Consider the following 18,300-nt stretch of genomic DNA (forward strand, 5'->3'; position numbering starts at 1 on the left):
TGACCTTAGGGAGGGGTTGCAAATAGGGATATGAAGTGGCAGGTGGCCATGCTGCTTTTGTACAGGAGCCAAGCTCAGCTCCCATCTATTGGTTAGATGTTCAGATATAATGAATGTCCTACTGCGGCTACCACAAACAGCACTGGGCCCTGCTCTAGTTGGGTGGGAGGCCCATTGCTTGGAATGTGCTAAGGGCTCCTGGAGTCTGGAACTGGCACTGCCTACCTGCTCCCCCACCCCATCCCACTCCAGGCTTTGGGGAGTTTTAGAGTCCCTAGAATTCTGCATTGGTTAATCATGTTTGGAGAAGAGCGACCACCATCATTTCATTATTTTGTTTTAGTTCGACTTGCTGAACATTTTAATCTATATAGATTATATGGAGTCATACAGCCCCCCCCCCCAAGGTGGCTAAGAAAAAACTCCACTGCTGAAACTCCATGCTAAGCTAGTGGGGTGGGGTAAAGGTAAAGGTAAAGGTACCCCTGCCCAAACGGGCCAGTCTTGCCAGACTCTGGGGTTTGTGCGCCCATCTCACATTTATTGGCCGGGGGCCAGCGCTGTCCGGAGACACTTCCGGGTCACGTGGCCAGCGTGACAACGCTGCTCTGGCGAGCCAGAGCCGCACACGGAACGCCGTTTACCTTCCCGCTGGTAAGCGGTACCTATTTATCTACTTGCCCCCGGGGGTGCTTTCGAACTGCTAGGTTGGCAGGCGCTGGGACCGGACGACGGGAGCGCACCCCGCCGCGGGGATTCGAACCGCCGACCTTTCGATCGGCAAGCCCTAGGCGCTGAGGCTTTAGCCCACAGCGCCACCCGCGTCCCTGTGGGGTGGGGTACATCCATTTAACACCTAGAAAAGTCCAGTAGACAGCAACACAGTCTCTGTTAGAATTAAGTCTCTTAACTTTTAACTACTTGGGAAGTTAGAATTGTAGAGCAGGCAGATACAGCTAAATTCATCTAGTAGTCTACTGCTCTGGAGACGGTTTTATTAGCTTCAATTAAACGAATTTGCTAAAGGTCACAGAGTGCATGCTTGTTCTTCAGCGCAGAGCAGTCTCCACTGAACGCGAGGTGGAATTAACGATGCAACTGGGCAGTCGGACACTCACGAAGGCTAAACTGGTGCAGGCTTTGGTAGCACATAGTCTATGAGGATTTGGATAAAGTCAACACAGAGGTTACTTCTCAACAAAGGCTGCTTCTCTATTCTGCCACTCTCGGGTACCTTGCAAGACAATTTTGGCAACATTTTCTAAAATGGAAATATATGATCCTGAGTCCTTGTGGCACTAGATTATGGTAGTTCAGAAGGCTTTAGGTGGTCTGAGCAGAGGTGGCAGGAATTGAGTTGACAGTACAGGCAAGGAGCCAAAGCCATTAATGCAGTCCATAAGATGAAAGAAGACCGCTGGACTGAACAAGCTGTAGAATAGAGTAGGAAGCAAACCAGGGAGGCAGATGAGAAAAGGAAGTGGTTAAAGGAACAGCCAAAAAAGTTCTTTTGGACCAGCCTACTGCCCTCTCCAGACTATATCAGATTCCTCACACTGATAATGGCTCCTGTGTACATGAATGGAGAACAGAGAGGTATGTGCAAGTCTGTGCGGAAACTAGTCTGTTATGGAAAAATAAAAATTACATCGCTCCATCCACTTTTGCTTCTGGCCCTGATCAGTATTGGCACATGGCCCCCACTGGTTTCCCATAAGGGAATGCAGCCCATGGATGAAAAAAGTTTCCACACCCTGGTGTTGAGATACTGAGCTAGATGAACCAATGGTTTGACTCAGTCTAATCCAACTTCCTGTGTTCTTTAGATGCCTCATAAATATATCTTTATTTATGTTGGCAACAGGATTTAATTTTATTGGTTTGGTTTGCTCCGCTCTGCATGGCTGTGACCAGGTAATTTGTAATAGGATGTTTGTTTTTAACAGTAGTTTTATTGTTGTTTTATTATCACACGTCTTTTTTTGAGCAATATGTTATTGAAAAAATGGCCACTACTTTTAAAAACTAATCTAAATATTTCAGTTTTTTTCTTTTATAATTGGACAACACACATAGCTCCTATTCAAACAACATAAATATCTCAGTAATCAGCCTGTAAGTAAATTACGTCTTATTTGCCACAAGTAAAATCACGTTTCTGTGTTACAGATGTTATTTTATTACTGCTTCAACCTTTGGCAAGCAAAGGCATTGGGAGATAAACAGCTCAGTGCAAACCACCAGCTTTGAATAATAAAGCTGTTTTAGAGCAGTTGCATTAATGTCTAGTTATAAATAACACTGGCCTGTCAATAATGCAAAAAATGTTAGTGCTTTTTTCAGTGGTGAACTGTTTTGATTGCTGCATATGAATGAATGAATGAATTTATTAATACGGTCACAGACCAGCATCAACACACACAATATCACAGATCATAAAAATATCAGAAATACAAAGGACAATATGAGTATAAGAAGGATTTAAATATAAAAATTAAAATTAATTATTAGTGTGCTCCCTGTAGTTAACATTTGGGGGTTTGGTCATTATGGGATACCACTTGCTTCCTGCGATTGATTGCAGACACACAGAATTTGGCTACATTTAATGTAGTCTTGGGATTCTTATCCTCTAGCAGTAGTTTTAAACTATGGAGCTCCGATTCTTTCCTGGACTTTTGCAAAACAGGTGTAATAAAAGTCAAACGTATATCCTCATAAAGACGACAACGTAATAGTACATGTAGAGCAGTTTCAACTTCCAACGAGCCACAAGGGCAGACCCGTGCTGTATATGGTTTACCCTCAAATCTGCCCTGAAGTAAGGCAGAAGGGAGAACGTTGAATCTGGCGAGAGTAAAAGACCGTCTGTATTTGGGTACCTGAAGACCTGACAGATAGTTAGCTGGAGAGAAACCTCTCCCATGGTCCCTTATTGCTGGGTATTTGATCTTTTCGCTCATGTGGCATTGTAATTCTACGTCCCAGATACGCTGGCGAATTTTAGTCCTAGCTTTCTCGAAGCCTGTCGCTATCAGGGTCTGTAGTGGGATCCCCAAGCCTTTGAGCTTTTCCAGCAGTGTAGCTTTCCATTTGGATTGGTAGTTATCTAATAGGGTTAAAGGTGCCAGCCCAACCGGGAAGAAAATAAGCTTTAGCCATATGTTAAACTGATCCCAAGGAAAAATTAACTTAACTACACTTCAGCAACTTTGTTCCTAAGGTTGGAATCCTTAGATATATTCCAACTGAGTTGACATTATGCACTGTCTGGGTCTTAACCCAATGGATTTTAAGCTTTGTACCAGTAAGCCTTGAAAGCTGAAAAAGGGATTCCTCAATGTGAAGATGGAAGAAGACGGAGAACATTCGTGGAGAAAAATCACCCCAGTTGAAACAACAAAGTAAGCGTTTATGAGTGTCAGTCTTCCAACTAAAATCAATTATGACTGCATATATACTTCGGTTGAATTAATATCCTACAGCGAGGGGATATTTACCTAAACTCATTTCAAAACCATCTTTCAATATAAATACCCCCAGGCACATAAAAACAGAACCCGTGTAAAACATTAAAAAGACGTGCTGTGGATCAGACCACAGGCCTTTCTAGTCCAGCATTCTTCCTGGTTGACATGATTCCTATGGGAAGCCAGCAAGCAGGACCAGAGACCAACAGAGCAATATAAAAAGGAGAAAATGTTGGAAATAATATAACCACCAGGTAGGGCCGGATTTAGGTTTGATGAGGCCCTAAGCTACTGAAGGTAATGGGGCCCTTTATATGTCCAGCTGTCCTTTGTCAACAACAAATTGTCGCTGTTTTTGTGTTGAATATATGCTATTTGGTAATTTATGGACCAGTCCATGCAGAATGTAAAGGTAAAGGGACCCCTCACCATTAGGTCCAGTTGTGGCCGACTCTGGGGTTGCAGCACTCAACTCGCTTTATTGGCCAAGGGAGCCGGCATACAGCTTCCGGGTCATGTGGCCAGCATTCTGGCAAACCAGAGCAGCACATGGAAATGCCGTTTACCTTCCCGCCTATTTATCTACTTGCACTTTGACATCCTTTCGAACTGCTAGGTTGGCAGGAGCAGGGACCGAGCAATGGGAGCTCACCCCGTTGCGGGGATTCAAACCACCGACCTTCTGATTGGCAAGTCCTAGGCTCTGTGGTTTAACCCACAGCACCACCTGTGTCCTGAATGTAGAATGCAGAATGTAGGCACCCTATATATATAGAAATGAGCAAATCAGTGATATTTTAGGGAGCAGGCTAGTAGGTGGGGCCCATTACTTACATCATAGGAGCCTACACAACACAAAACACTGTTGCTGTATGTAGGTTTTATGTTATTTGGTTTTTATCTTATATTTTGGAAATGTACATCCAGTTTATTTTTTCCTTTAATTTTTTGGGGGGCCCCCAAGAGAGTGGGGCCCTAAGCTATAGCTTGTTTAGCTTATACGTAAATCCGGCACTGCCACCAGGCCCTCCTCCAACCCCCCCCAACAAAACCATGAGCTATTGGTTCTTTAAAAATAACGAGGGTCCATTACTTCTCTCAAAGTCTAGGTGACACTTGGGAAAACCTTGGCTCCTCCTTTCAAACTCTCACAATCATTTACTGCACATGCTGAGAAACTGCACAAGAAAACAAAAGGGCATAAGGCCGGGGCTTATTGGCTGGACAGAAGCTTAGGTATACATAAAACGAACCAGCACACCACAAACCCTGCACATGTCTACTCAGAAGCAAACCCCATCCCGCTCAGTAGGCCTTTCTCCCAGGCCAATTTATTATATGGAGCTGCCGTCTAAAAAAAGCACTTTGTACTGGAGCGGGCGGCGATTTCTGTTTCATCCAGCTTGCCCAGAATGGCAGGTCTCCACAGAACCACCTGTGTGCAAGGGAGGCTGGGAACCAGGACAACACAGTGGAGGAGGAGGAGTGCATGCTGGGAAACTCCCACGCTCCTCATCCTTTCCCCCCAGCGCGTTCTGGAGCCCTTTCTCAGCCGTGGGATCGGAGCGGGGCGTTCTGGAACCCTCGCGGAACTCCAAACGAGAAGCCTCGCGACTGGGGCGGCGCGCGCTGCGGGGGGTTCCCTGCGCGCATTTGTCGTCATAGTCAAGGCTGGAGAGGAGAGGAGTGAGGGGCGCGCGCGAGCGAGGGGGAAGGGCTTGTTTATCGCGGGGAGCGCTTCTGTCTGCTCTTGCGCACGGAACTGCCTGCAGTCTCTGGCGAGAGGGATTTACTTGGCTATAGGGGGGGGGGCAGGTGAAGGGCGGGCGGTGCAGGATTAGCGACCGCTTCTGCCGGCTGCGGAAGGTGCGAATGTGTCCTGGCAGGCGCCAGAAGAAAGGGGCACGGAAAGGGAGGCGGAGAGCGCTCCGAGCCTCTTCCTCCAGGTCTCGCCGCCCTCCCATCCGCAGGACATGCCGGCGGACCTCCTCCCCGCTCTCCGGCTCGTCCCCTCCAGCCCGCCGTCTCTACCTGGGCTCCTCCTCCTCCTGCCGCCGCCGCCTCCGCCGCCCTCCAAGCTCACTCCCATCCTCTTGGCCCGGCCCGCCAGGCTCCTCCTAGCCCAGAGGGCCACCGGCGGCCCCAGCCCGGCGGCTTCCGTCCGTCCGTCCCTCCCTCCCTCCGCCCTTCCTTCCTCGCCTCTCTCGGCCGGCAAGGGGCGGGCCTGGCAGCCCGGCGGGTTGCTATGGACACCGCCGCCGCTGGGCGCATTACGTCCTGGGACCGGGGGAAGGGCAAGGTGGTGGTGGAGGAGGAGGAGGCCCGGAGCGGCGGTTCTCTGCGCGGCCGAGTAGGGCTTGCTCCCGTGTAAAAAAAAGGAGCGCGGGGCTTCAGAGGGAGAGGCTGAAGAGCAGGTCTCCTCAGAAGCAAGTCCCGCCGTGCCCAAAGGTGGTGCTTGAACGCGGAGGGGACCCCTTGCCAAGCATAGGAGCGCGGGTGTCTTGCGCCGCGCAGGGTGGACTGTAGGATGGGCGGCTGTTTTCCACGGGGAAGGTCCACTCCCTGGTTCATGGCACCACCTGTTTACGTGGGGTTGGCAGCAGGGCCCCCTCCGATATCCCGGAGAGCCACTGCCAGGCATTGTAAACAGCACTGAGCTACGTGGAACGAGGATTTGGCTTCACCTAATGAAATATACTCGGAGTCGAGAGTGGATTTCATGCTCTTTATTCAGCTCATAGTGGTGGGGAGGAATAGAAGTCCCCCCAGAATGTCTGCTTCATATACATTATTTACACAATGGGTCCCACATGATTGGCTAATTCCGGGATTCACCTGTAGGCCAATCTGGTTGTGGATTCACTTCCACCTAGAGCTGGATTGGGTGGCTCCTGAGGACCAATCAGACTGCTGCCTTTTGGATCCTATTACTGTACATAACACCTAAGGTCGTTTTCTATGCTAGCCTATGCACATTTACCAGGGAGGGGAGAGCAGTGTTGCTCTACACAGGTTGCCGTCTCCTCATGTGATAAACACATTTCATTTATGCTTGCCTTTCTGGAAGTCACAGTGATCCTTTGAGGAACTCAAAGACCCCTTGGCATGTTATCCGAATGTGTGTGCTTGCTCAGCATGGACATAGCCAGAATTTATTGGGGGGGGGGGCAGGCTTTTTGTTGGGAGGGGCAAAACCAAGGCAGCACATTCTACTAATTTTCATTCTTTATAAGATACGGATGTCTTACAAAATGTTCAATATTTACAAGGCATTTGAGCATGTTTCTCCAGATCTAATGTCAAAAACTAGATTTTATTTTTAAAAATTCATAGTAGACATTTCAATGAGTTTAAGTACATCAGCTCCATGCTGGGCCGGTCCTGTGCCTGTTGATGAACCAAATTTGGATTGCTTTGGCTGAATTGTATATAATTCTCTTAACATCCTATAGACAATTCTTGCATTAGTTTTTGTACTCAGACAGGGGCAGCCAGATACAATGTAGAAACATGCACTTTAAGTTTCTAGCACCTTTACTATGCCAGATTTCTGTCTGCAGCAACAGCTTACTATTTCACCTTTTTGTACTCACCTTTTTGTACTCTGAAAGTTCATGTTTCCCAGTGGAAGAATTCTGTGGATGAATCTGCCCCAACTGTCACTTGATGCATTGGGCTTCCAGTTTCCCACAAAAGTTGGTGGTTTCATTCACAGAATACATATTTTTTTAAAGGGATGGGGACAGTCTCCCACTGAGCAAACAAACATTTCAAAAGCATCACAGCTATTCCCTTGTTACCAGGCAACACACTATGCAACAATTTCTCTTGCTTTTCTTTCTTGTCCACTGCAGTTTATTAGAATTGCCCTTGTTCCAGAATTCTGGCCCACTGGTGCCAATACATTTTCTACAATTTTTAGCAGATTGCCGTTGGCTTGAATAGCCTCTTTTGTCTTTTACACAACACCTTTCAAGGTCAGTTTCCAATGTAATGCATGCATGGAATTGCTTTTGGATTAATCTGTGTGTGTACACTGCACACATGTTTTAAAAAAGCATTTAGTTGACTGTGTTATTTGGGCAACTTATTCATTGATGAGCCTGTGAACTCAATTATTTTAGAAACCTAACCTTGACTACCATAATAATCTTTGCACAAATTGCATGAATGATGCATTCTAATGATATGTTTGTAAATGTAACCATGCAAATAACACCAAATGTCATGAATGGGGGAAAATGTGGCCTAGGAACTGGGCTAGCTTTTATGACACCTAAAGACATTCAGATGTAGAATGACAGCTCTTTGGGATATCTTTAAAAACCACATGTTCTTATTTCTTGCACTGTTCAGCCAGAATTGAAAGCGCATAATTTCATAATTTAATTCCTGCTCCCTTATATATGACATTTCTGTGCCACCCCATAACACAAAGACTGGATTAAATGACAAAAATCCAAAACATGGGAGATTTCAAGGGGTCAAAAATATATATGGATGTACCATGCTATATTAGAAGCAAAAAAGCTTGTTTTGATGAATTGGAAGAGCTGAAAAGATTCCATTGAGCACATGGATTGATAATATGGACAGATTAGCTACACATGAACGAATTGCATGTTGACGCAAAATAAGAATGAATAAATATGAAGAAATCTGGAATGAATATTTAAGCGATAAGGCGGATAGTGGTGGGAAGTAGGGGGAGGAGAGAGAGGTGGGAAAATATTGTTTAAAAAGGTGTAGTTGTAGGTATATCAGTGTATTCAAATCTGAATTGTCAAATTATGTTATTGTTATTATGGTTTTTGTTGTATGTGTCTTTTGCAGTTGATGTTTGTATTGAAAAACTGATTAAACATTTTTTAAAAACACACACATAAAAACACTATTAATAAAATCAAAATCTCACCAACATCTCCCTGTTGGTGACCAACTTCACTTCATTTGTCAGAGGCACCCAGTATAGGGCCTCTGTAGGGGATGCTAAGGTATGGGGAAGGTCCCTATGGGTTAGTTAAAATTGGTGGTTGATGTGTAAGAAAACGCGCTTCTGTATTTCTACCTAAACTGCACTATTTTCTGTTCACCCATTTCCTCCTATAAACTTTTTGGAGTGGAATTAAGGACATGACAAACTGCAGCTATACTTTATCACTGCTAAGAGCTGTTTTATTCTCACTGTTTCAGTTTGAAATGCCAGGCATTACAAAACACAGACACTAATTAGCAGCGTTAACTGGAAGAGTCAAGAAGTTGAGAATCTGACTTTAGTCATCCAGGCCATAAATTCTGAATCTTTACTTCCTCTGCCAGGTGACACCAGCCTAATGTGACATATGCAAATGCCCCTTTGCGATAATTAACGATCAAGAAGATGCATATTCCCAAAGTATGGCTATATGCGTTAAATGGCAGGCTAAAATAACCAAAGTAATGGCTCAAATTAGTTTTAAAAAAGAAGTTTTGTGACAACGTAAAACAGATTTATAGCCTCTCTTTTTTTAGCCATGTATATGCAGAACGGGAAATAATCCCCACTGACTCTAATTGAATTTATTTCCAAATTCGGGGGTGGGGATTGTGAAGCCCAAAATTCATGAAACTTGTTACCGTATTTTTCGCTCTATAACACGCACCTGACCATAACACGCACATCGTTTTTAGAGGAGGAAAACAAGGGAAAAAATATTCTGAATGAAACAGTGGACGTATCATTTTTGTGCTTCATGCTGTGGCCACAGACATGTGATCTGATGGTGAATTTGGGGTGACCCAATGCAAAAATCCTGAGAATCCCTGTGGATCTATGCTTTGTAACCACGTTTTTGCACCATTGCAGCCCCAGGCAACAGTGGTGCGTGATTTGGGGGGGGGGGCAGGCTGTAGCCATGGACATGCTATGTGCTCTGATGGTGAATTTTGGCTGACCCAATGCAAAAATCCTGAGAATCCCTGTGGATCTATGCTTTGTAACCACGTTTTTGCACCATTGCAGCCCCAGGCAACAGTGGGTGCGTGATTTGGGGGGGGGGGCAGGCTGTAGCCATGGACATGCTATGTGCTCTGATGGTGAATTTTGGCTGACCCAATGCAAAGATCCTGAGGATCCATGTGGATCCATGCTTTGTAACCACGTTTTTGCACCATTGCAGCCCCAGGCAACAATGGGTGTGTGATTTTGGGGGGGCAGGCTGTAGCCATGGACATGCTGTGTGCTCTGATGGTGAATTTGGGGTGACCCAATGCAAAGATCCTGAGGATCCATGTGGATCCATGCTTTGTAACCACATTTTAAGTGGGGAGGGAAGGAAAAACACAGAAGGCTAAGAATGCAGGAGAGGGCTATAACGTGAGGAAAGGAAGGCAAAAGTTTCCCCCCACCCACCCACACAAGCCAGCCACTGTTTAAGGATTTCATCCTTTTAAATGGAAGAAAGCATATTTGAATGCTGTGTGTCTCCAAAAACAAAAAGCAGGAAGTCAAATCAGAATTTTAAGCCGAACCTGTAATCTCTCTTCCCTTCACAAACATTGTTCCTCCGGAGCAGGGAGAGGATAGAGCGACGCTCTGCTTTCCTCTCTACTTGCCTGGAGGGGAGGGGCTTTCCCTGCTCTTTGTTCCGTTTGAGCAAACACAGCAACGAAACAGAGCAGGGAGGGCAGTAAGACCCTGAGGCAGAATGCAGGAAAGCTGCCACTTCCTGTCTCACGGAGCTCCCTTCTCCCTGAAGCGCGGTTTGATTTTTGCCTTATTTTTCGGCTCCAGAGACCACACATTCGCTGCATAACACGCACAGACATTTCCCCTTCCTTTTTAGGAGAAAAAATCTGCGTGTTATAGAGCGAAAAATACGGTACATGCTTTGAGACATTCTGAAACGTTGGCTTTGGAAAATCTCCAAGGTGAATTCCATAGTTTGTGAAGCAGGTGCTGAGAATGCTTCTGTATGCGTGCCCTGTCTGCTTGAACCTGGAACGCAGATGGTCCAATTGCCAGGAGACTCTTGGTTGAAGATTCAGATGGGACCAAGAGTTCCCAGTGGTTCAGCACAGCATGTGGGCAGCTGATAGCAGAAGCTCTCGTGGTGCAGCTGTGAAGTCATCTAAGTAGCAAAAGCATTACATGGACAGACCCTAGGGGTGGCTTAGAGCTAGGGCAGGTTAAGAGCTATTAAAAAAATAGGGGAGGGGATTACTCTGCGAAAAGGATCTTATACCAGGAAACTCCAACTTTGGAGGAGCTGGTAATGGGCTTTCAGGTCTCTGAACCTTTTGCCGAATCTCTGCCAAGTGAAGAGCTGGAACTAGGCATGAGTTCTGGGTGGACCCTGGGATATTTTTTCAGTATTGAATCAAGGGCATTAAAAGGAGGACGGGTTATAATTTCCAGAGATTTTGGTCGGCAGTCATCTGTCTCAGGAGACAATTGGAGGAGTGTGCCTTCAGGAGTGATGTCAAAACACCGGGGAGTCGCAGCAGCTGTTTGTGGCTGTAGAGACCGATATGCGAGAGACATGTTTTGCTGCAGCTTGGGCAGATGATGGCATACATTTGTGCTGATGCAGGTGTACCATGACGTTACTTCTTTCTGCACTCTTCTCAATGGTCACTCCTCTGGCCACTGCTGTGGATACACAACCTGATTGCCCCCAATCAGAGGTACATGTGTAAAGAAGGATAGATTTCCATAGAGTGGAGGGACCTCAGGCCTGGGGACAAATGCAGCTTTGGGGGCCGCTCTGTCTGGCTCTTGAAATTATGCCCAGACCACCCTCTCTTCCATGTTTGTTTGTTTTTAAGTCAATTTTATTAAGAGTTTTCAACATAAAATACACTAAAAGCCAAACTAATCTAAAAAAGATACAGTGGTACCTCAGGTTACATACGCTTCAGGTTACATACGCTTCAAGTTACAGACTCCGCTAACCCAGAAATAGTGCTTCAGGTTAAGAACTTTGTTTCAGGATGAGAACAGAAATTGTGCTCCGGTGGCACGGCAGCAGCAGGAGGCCCCATTAGCTAAAGTGGTGCTTCAGGTTAAGAACAGTTTCAGGTTAAGTACGGACCTCCAGAAAGAATTAAGTACTTAACCTGAGGTACCACTGTAAATAGGAAAGAAGAGGAAAAAATAAAGAAGAGAGGAAGAAAAATAAATAAATGCCAAATTTATCAAAATTATACCTTGTTATTCCACATGCAGAAGAGTGAACCTTCCCAGGTCTCATCTGGGAGCTTCCCCCTCTTCCCCCAGCCTTCCGTCCTGGGAAATCCTCTCTACCCTGCCCCTCACGCAGGGCCTTTCTTTTTTCTATCTATCACCTTCCTGTGTGTATCTCCATCAATCCAAGATAGGAAACTTCAAAAATCAAAGCACAGATATAGATAGACTTAACAGAGAGCGAATGAAAGATAATAGAAATCAAGCTAAGAAGAGACATAAAGTCAAAGAAAAAGAGGGTCTTCTGATTCTCTGTCAGCTGATTATGTATGTGACAATTATTAAAATATTCAAAGCATGCATTCCGGGATAACATCTCGCTGTCTTAATATCCAGCTTTTTCTCAGTCTGCTGGGTGTTGTTTTCCCAGTCTTCAGTCCCAGGCATCCCACCCCCTCTTCCAAGGCCAGACCCATCACTGGCTCTGCTTTTCACCCAAGTATTTTTGCCAGGTTGGAACATGTCTTTGAACTCCGGTTTTGCAAGTGTAGGGCAGTTGTGAATGCAAGGTGAAAGTTGATAGTTTGCTAAGTGAAGAGTTTTCATCCCTTGGCTGAGCTGGGCTTTCTCTTTATAGCAAGCAGCGGCACTGTAGTTTCAGGTTTATCTATAATAGCTTGGGATAAAAACTTGCTTTATGATTTTGTAAGGAAGGTTAAACTACTCTCAATCCGTTAGACTCCATATCCTGTGGCATTCTCTGCAGTAAATGGCACAACTGACCTTGTTGTATCTGAAAAAGTGTTTTCAGCTTCCAGGTTTAGTGGTGATTGAAAAGTTTGGTGAACATAAAAGAAATAAGGGTCTACAGACAATGAAATAATGTGTGCTTTACCAAGTTTAGGGCTACCTGCACTACCAGGCAGTCTGACGTTCTGGAATATCAATATATAGCAAGCCTATTATGAGCTAGAAAAAAACTGTGAGTCAGTTCCCATGGCAGCATCCACAGCTGTAAAGATGCCATAGACAGTGACACTGTTATGAGCCTAATGTTTGCAACAGCTGGATTTCCTCCTCCTCCTATTCATGAATAAGAAACAAATGGCAACAATGGGAGGCCAGCTGTCTCCCACTACTTACCCCTGATTAATGAATAGGATGGTAGAGACAAAAATAGACCATGATGTAAGATGCATGCTTCCTGGAGGCTAAACTAAGCCCTTGTTCTTCCAAACAGCAGCTGAAATGGTAAACCTGTTTCCAGCCAGTGCCACTTTAGACTGCAGGTGAGAATTCACCTGGCTGAATTTTCCTTGACACACAAAAATAACATATATATAAATACCTGTGTATAGAAAACTAGATGTCAAGGAAAAAGGAAGGCCCTTAGATTAGCGCTGGTGTATGTGCTTAAACCAGGACACTTGAAAGCACAATCCTATATATTCAGAAGTAAACCTAACTAAGTACATTGGGGTTTAATCTTGGGGAAGTGTGTCTAGGTCAGATTTCAGCCTTGGTGATTTCTAGAAGTAGAAAGAGCCAGTTTTCAACATTCCCATATGACACAGGTAGGAAACATGGCCCTCAAGAAGTTGCTGAACTACACCTCTCATCAGCTCCAGTAAGGGGGCAATGACAAACCTAGACAGCATCTTAAAAAGCAGAGACATCACTTTGCCAACAAAGGTCTGTATAGTTAAAGCTATGGTTTTCTCAGTAGTGATGTATGGAAATGAGAGCTGGACCATAAAGAAGGCTGATCGCCGAAGAATTGATGCTTTTGAATTATGGTGCTGGAGGAGACTCTTGAGAGTCCCATGGACTGCAAGAAGATCAAACCTATCCATGCTTAAGGAAATCAGCCCTGAGTGCTCACTGGAAGGACAGATCCTGAAGCTGAGGCTCCAATACTTTGGCCACCTCATGAGAAGACTCCCTGGAAGACCCTCATGTTGGGACAGATGGAGGGCACAAGGCGAAGGGGACGACAGAGGACGAGATGGTTGGATAGTGTTCTTGAAGCTACCAGTATGAGTTTGACCAAACTGCGGGAGGCAGTGGAAGACAGGAGTGCCTGGAGTGCTCTGGTCCATGGGGTCATGAAGAGTTGGACACGACTAAACAACAATAACAACAACAACAACATTGGGAGGGTTACAGGTTCCCCACTCCTGCCTTAGAATATCTGCCTTGAGCTCTGGTTTGCTGTACAATAGTCTTGGCCAATCAATGCCAAGTGGCCATTCTATTCCTGGTTCCCAGAGCGGAGCTGCTTATTATTACTATGTACACATATGATGTGTTGCATTTATTCATTTTTACTGCCCTTCATCAAAAGATCTCAGGGCGGTTTATGGAATAAATGAGGCTGGTCAGACTTTATACCAGAGACAGGGAAGTTGTGGCCCTCTAGGAAATTGTTGGACCACAAATCCTGTCATCCTGACTAGGGCTAATGGGAGTTGAAATCCAGGAACAACTGAATGGCTTGAGGTTCCCCACTTTTGCTTTAATCCAACAGGCTTCAACTGTGGTAACATATTCCACTGTTGTGCCTGCTATGCAATGAAACAATTTCAGCACACTTGTGAAAGCAACCAGAGCAAACATCAACCGGCTAAAGCACTTGCCTTGATGACAGCAAACATCTTCTGCTGTTTTAGATGGGTGTGCTTGTGTGTCAAGGAAAATGCCCTATAATTCCCATAGCTGTATTTGTGGCGATGAGGAAGAAGAAGAAGTAACAGGGAGTTTGGCTCTTTTAAAAATGTCATTGCCCTGCAACTGAAGAGTCTCCTGGTAAACGTTTCCATCTTCTCAATAGTCGTGAAACATTGGATGGATTTACAGGAAACAGATTCCCTTTTTGCTAATGCTGGTAACTGGATGATTCAACAAAAGCTATAGGAAAACAGCACCAATTGTAATTTAAAAGTGATGTGATGGATGGTTCCACTATGACAAGAGAAGCCATCGAAGTTGAAGGCTGTATTTTGAGCAATGGACAGACTCGTAGTTCAATGGTTAACTCTAACATTTAGTAGTAAATGTTACATTTTGCTACTTTGTTATAGCTTCTAGTCAAGCAAATAAATCATATATCTACACACTTGTATGATATTAGGAGCAGGAACTGAAGCGACAATTGCAATGCGATGCTTCTTAATGATGTTTATATTGACACAAATGTCAAGCTTAATCATAGGTTATTATTTCAATTCTACTGAGTGCATAGCAGTTATATGGGAGGCTGAAAATGGCTTTAGAGCTCTAATTGTTAATATAGAGTTTTGAAGAAGTTGAGTAATGCAATGTTCTCCCATCAGAATATAATTTGTAAGGACTGATTTTTCTAGGGAAAATGTTCAGTATTTCATGAAAGTCAGTTCCTTCTCAAGACTTTATCAATTAAACAACTACAGGAAGGAAGCACCCAACTTTAGTCATCATTCCTAAATGGTTTCACAAGGCTGCTCATAATGCAAAATGATAGAAAATTATCCACATCATGGTCTTGTTTACCCATCTTATATAATTTTTAAAAATCTGTCTATAACTGGAGTATTATTAAAGCAAACCAATTTCTGTACTTCTGTTTACATGCTGTAGATTCAGGAATCTGGTGCCAAATTTAATTGAGAGTCTTTTATCTTTAAACAAATGCAATTTCCATTTCTAACCCCAAATTTCTAGATATTATGATGGGGGGACCACATGCTGGTAGCACCTTCTGCAAGTTCAAGATCCAACTGGGTTTTGCGAGCAATTCCAATGGAAAGCATGCATGATAAAACCCCAATATGCTGCACATGCCTTGTTCATAGCAGCTAAGTCCTATCACCCTGCTCCTGGTTGCATCCTGACTCACAAACCTCCTTTTTTTGCTATCCTCTGCCATCTCAGTTCCTAGAAAAAATATGTTACTTTATGCCCATCTCCATCACTTAATTATAATATCCACCCTACAGAAATCTGTTCTAGGCAGTTGGATCATGGCGAGGTAGATCAGGTTATGAAATAATATGAAATATCGTGTAAAATTCACCTGTAAATTGTGTTATGCTACACCTTTCCCAGCGGTATGCATTGGGAATCTATAGAATGCCTTGAAACACCAGCTGTTGTTCATGGCTGCAACACACACCCCAGAGCCTGACAGCTGATTTAGTTTGCAGTGACAGCCTCACCATGAGTGACAAAGTGCTGCATCCCCTTGTTCATTCCACAGAAGCAATTGCTTTCTCATTATGTTCTCACCCAGAAAGTTAAACTTATTAAGATGGCAAATACCATTGGTACTGCTTTTGTCATAGGTGCCAGTTTTTATATTTGGGGGGGGCAGCTTAATATACTTAGTGCTATGTTTTCTCTCTCCTGCCTGATGGCAGAAGAGAAACACACAAATCTAGCTAACTAGCTTTCCAATTTTCTGTATATGAAAGTTGTGAAGAAACCAGTGCCAGGATGTATTTGCTATGTGCCTGGAAATGTAAAAATGCAAGTTGGCTCCTGATATCTATCCTATTATCCATCCATCCATCCATCCATCCATCCATCCATCCATAATCCATCCAATGTATCAGTTGCCCAACAATAATTCTTCTCAGGGTGATTCACAAAGAATAATACAGCTTAAAACCACAAAAATCCACACCCATCAAATTCTATATAGCAACACTAACACTAAAAAGAATAATTTTAAATCCAAGAAGTCTAAGGATCATATGACTAGTAGAAATTAATACAAAGCCTAACAAAGGGATAGGGAATCCATGGAACTCCAGATATTGTTGGATTTCCATCATCTCCGACTGGGGATGATGCAGCCCAGAAACATCTGAAGGACCACAGGTTCCTCACCCCGGTATAGCATGTTCCACAGTGTTGAAACACAGCATAATAGCAGAAAATAGAAGCAATGGCCCATGAAAGTAAAAGAAACTCTTTGCCTGGTGCCAAAAGGACATTAAAGTGTGTTCCTGTTGAGCTGTTCTGAGGAGGGCATTCCATAATTGAGGAACCACTGCTCAGAAAGTCTTTTCTCTGTGTCCAGCTACTACATCTCAACTTGCAAAGGCATTAGGAGAAGGACTTCCATTGATGGTCTCTGGGCTCTTGTAGGTACATATGGGAAGAGATAATCCTTCCGATGGATTTTAAATGATACTTTTATTATTATACTAATAGACATTCTGCATGGAGTCTGGTCATGCAAAACCTTGCAGTCCAGCATTCAACCCATATTGACGCTTGAGGTGGAATGCAAAACTGCACCTTCTGCTTGTGGTAAAGAGGTCATTCTTTTTTTTGGGGGGGGGACATTTTGCCACTCAGTGAATCCCAATAGGCAAAAGAACAATGCTGAGTGCAGCTATCCTTCTGAGAACTTCTGAGTGCAGCTATCCTTCTGCGAACTTCTTTTCACATTGCATAATTACTCTGTGGAATTCATTTCCACCAGATGTGGTGATGGCCAATAGATCACATGTTTCTTAAAGGAAATTAGACAAATCCAGTGATTATTTGCCATGATGGATATGTGGGTTCAGAGTTAGTATCCAATTAAATACCAGCTGCTGGGAGGAAGCCATGAGGAAAGAATATAGTCTTCAAGTTCTACTTGTATACTACCCAGAGGCACCTGGTTGGTCACCGATGGGAGGCAGGATCCTAGACTAGATAGACTTTTAATTTTATCCATAAAGGTTCTTCTCAGTCAAGTGGCAAGATGCACAAGCCTTTCAAGCTTTGCATTTTCCCAAAGATAATGAAAATTCATTGTGAAATTGTGTGATACACACACCTTGCATACTCTAAGGGCTTGTTCCACACAAATGCAAGTTAATCAATGCCAATACTGACAATGCCATATGTGCACAAATATGAATCTCTCTCTGTCCCATTGTGTCACATCAGGCCAAGCTTTTTAATGCAGTGAATTCAGACATTCAGCTGTCAATCCATGTTGTACATTAATCAAGTCTAATTTGTGTATCTTTGAATCATCCACATTTCTGAAATCTGATTCTAGTTGCTAAAAGAAGCAAGTTCTGGCATCTACATATTTTCACTGGTTGTTCAGACATGAGATTCATTCTTGAGACCATTCACCTGACTAACTAGCAAATTTGACATCTCTATGTAATTTCAGAGGCTGTCACCAGTGTGGTTATTATAGGCAAGATTCTGAACATTATTACTGATGCCATTATATTATTACTGGTATTAATATGAAATTGCTTATTCATATTAACAATTATTTTGGATACAGGGATCGCCACAAAGGAGAATTATGCAAATAGCTGTCCAAGGTCCTGAAATACATCTCACTATATTGCTTGTCAATTTGATTTACCTATATTGGATTTCTTTCATAATGCTCATGGAATTAATGAACTGGAAGGAGAAGCTGAAACACTGAGTTAGAAGCTACCTCCTCCATTTACTAAGCTGCTCTGAAATTTGTAGGCGGGCTGGATGAACTTTTTAAGGAAAGAACACAAAGGGATTCACAGGCCAAGGAACAAGTTTTGCACTTCCAAAAAACGTTATCTCTTGATTCTCCAGGGACAGCTAACATCTGTACAACATCTACAGATCAGGTTTTTGTGTCCAGATCATTACTGCAGCAATTTCATGGTAAATAACTGAAACGTTACA

General features: G+C 43.9%; 1 protein-coding gene across 3 annotated transcripts in view; it reads right to left on the bottom strand.

The window, feature by feature from the left end:
- The window catches only part of SPATA7 (spermatogenesis associated 7), a 61,473-nt gene extending 55,784 nt beyond the window's left edge, over positions 1-5,689 (bottom strand). Inside the window, exon 1 of one of the 3 annotated variants that reach the window (XM_082233193.1) lies at positions 5,502-5,689. In XM_082233193.1, coding sequence (XP_082089319.1) covers positions 5,502-5,559 — 58 coding nt within the window. In that variant the 5' untranslated portion in view covers positions 5,560-5,689. The remainder of the gene's footprint in view (positions 1-5,501) is intronic. The other 2 variants (XM_082233195.1, XM_082233192.1) reach the window with 2 other exon arrangements.
- Positions 5,690-18,300: the final 12,611 nt, after the last annotated feature.

This window comes from Podarcis vaucheri (assembly GCF_965113315.1).
Source record: "Podarcis vaucheri genome assembly, chromosome: 1".
Classification (NCBI taxonomy): Eukaryota; Metazoa; Chordata; class Lepidosauria; order Squamata; family Lacertidae; genus Podarcis; species Podarcis vaucheri.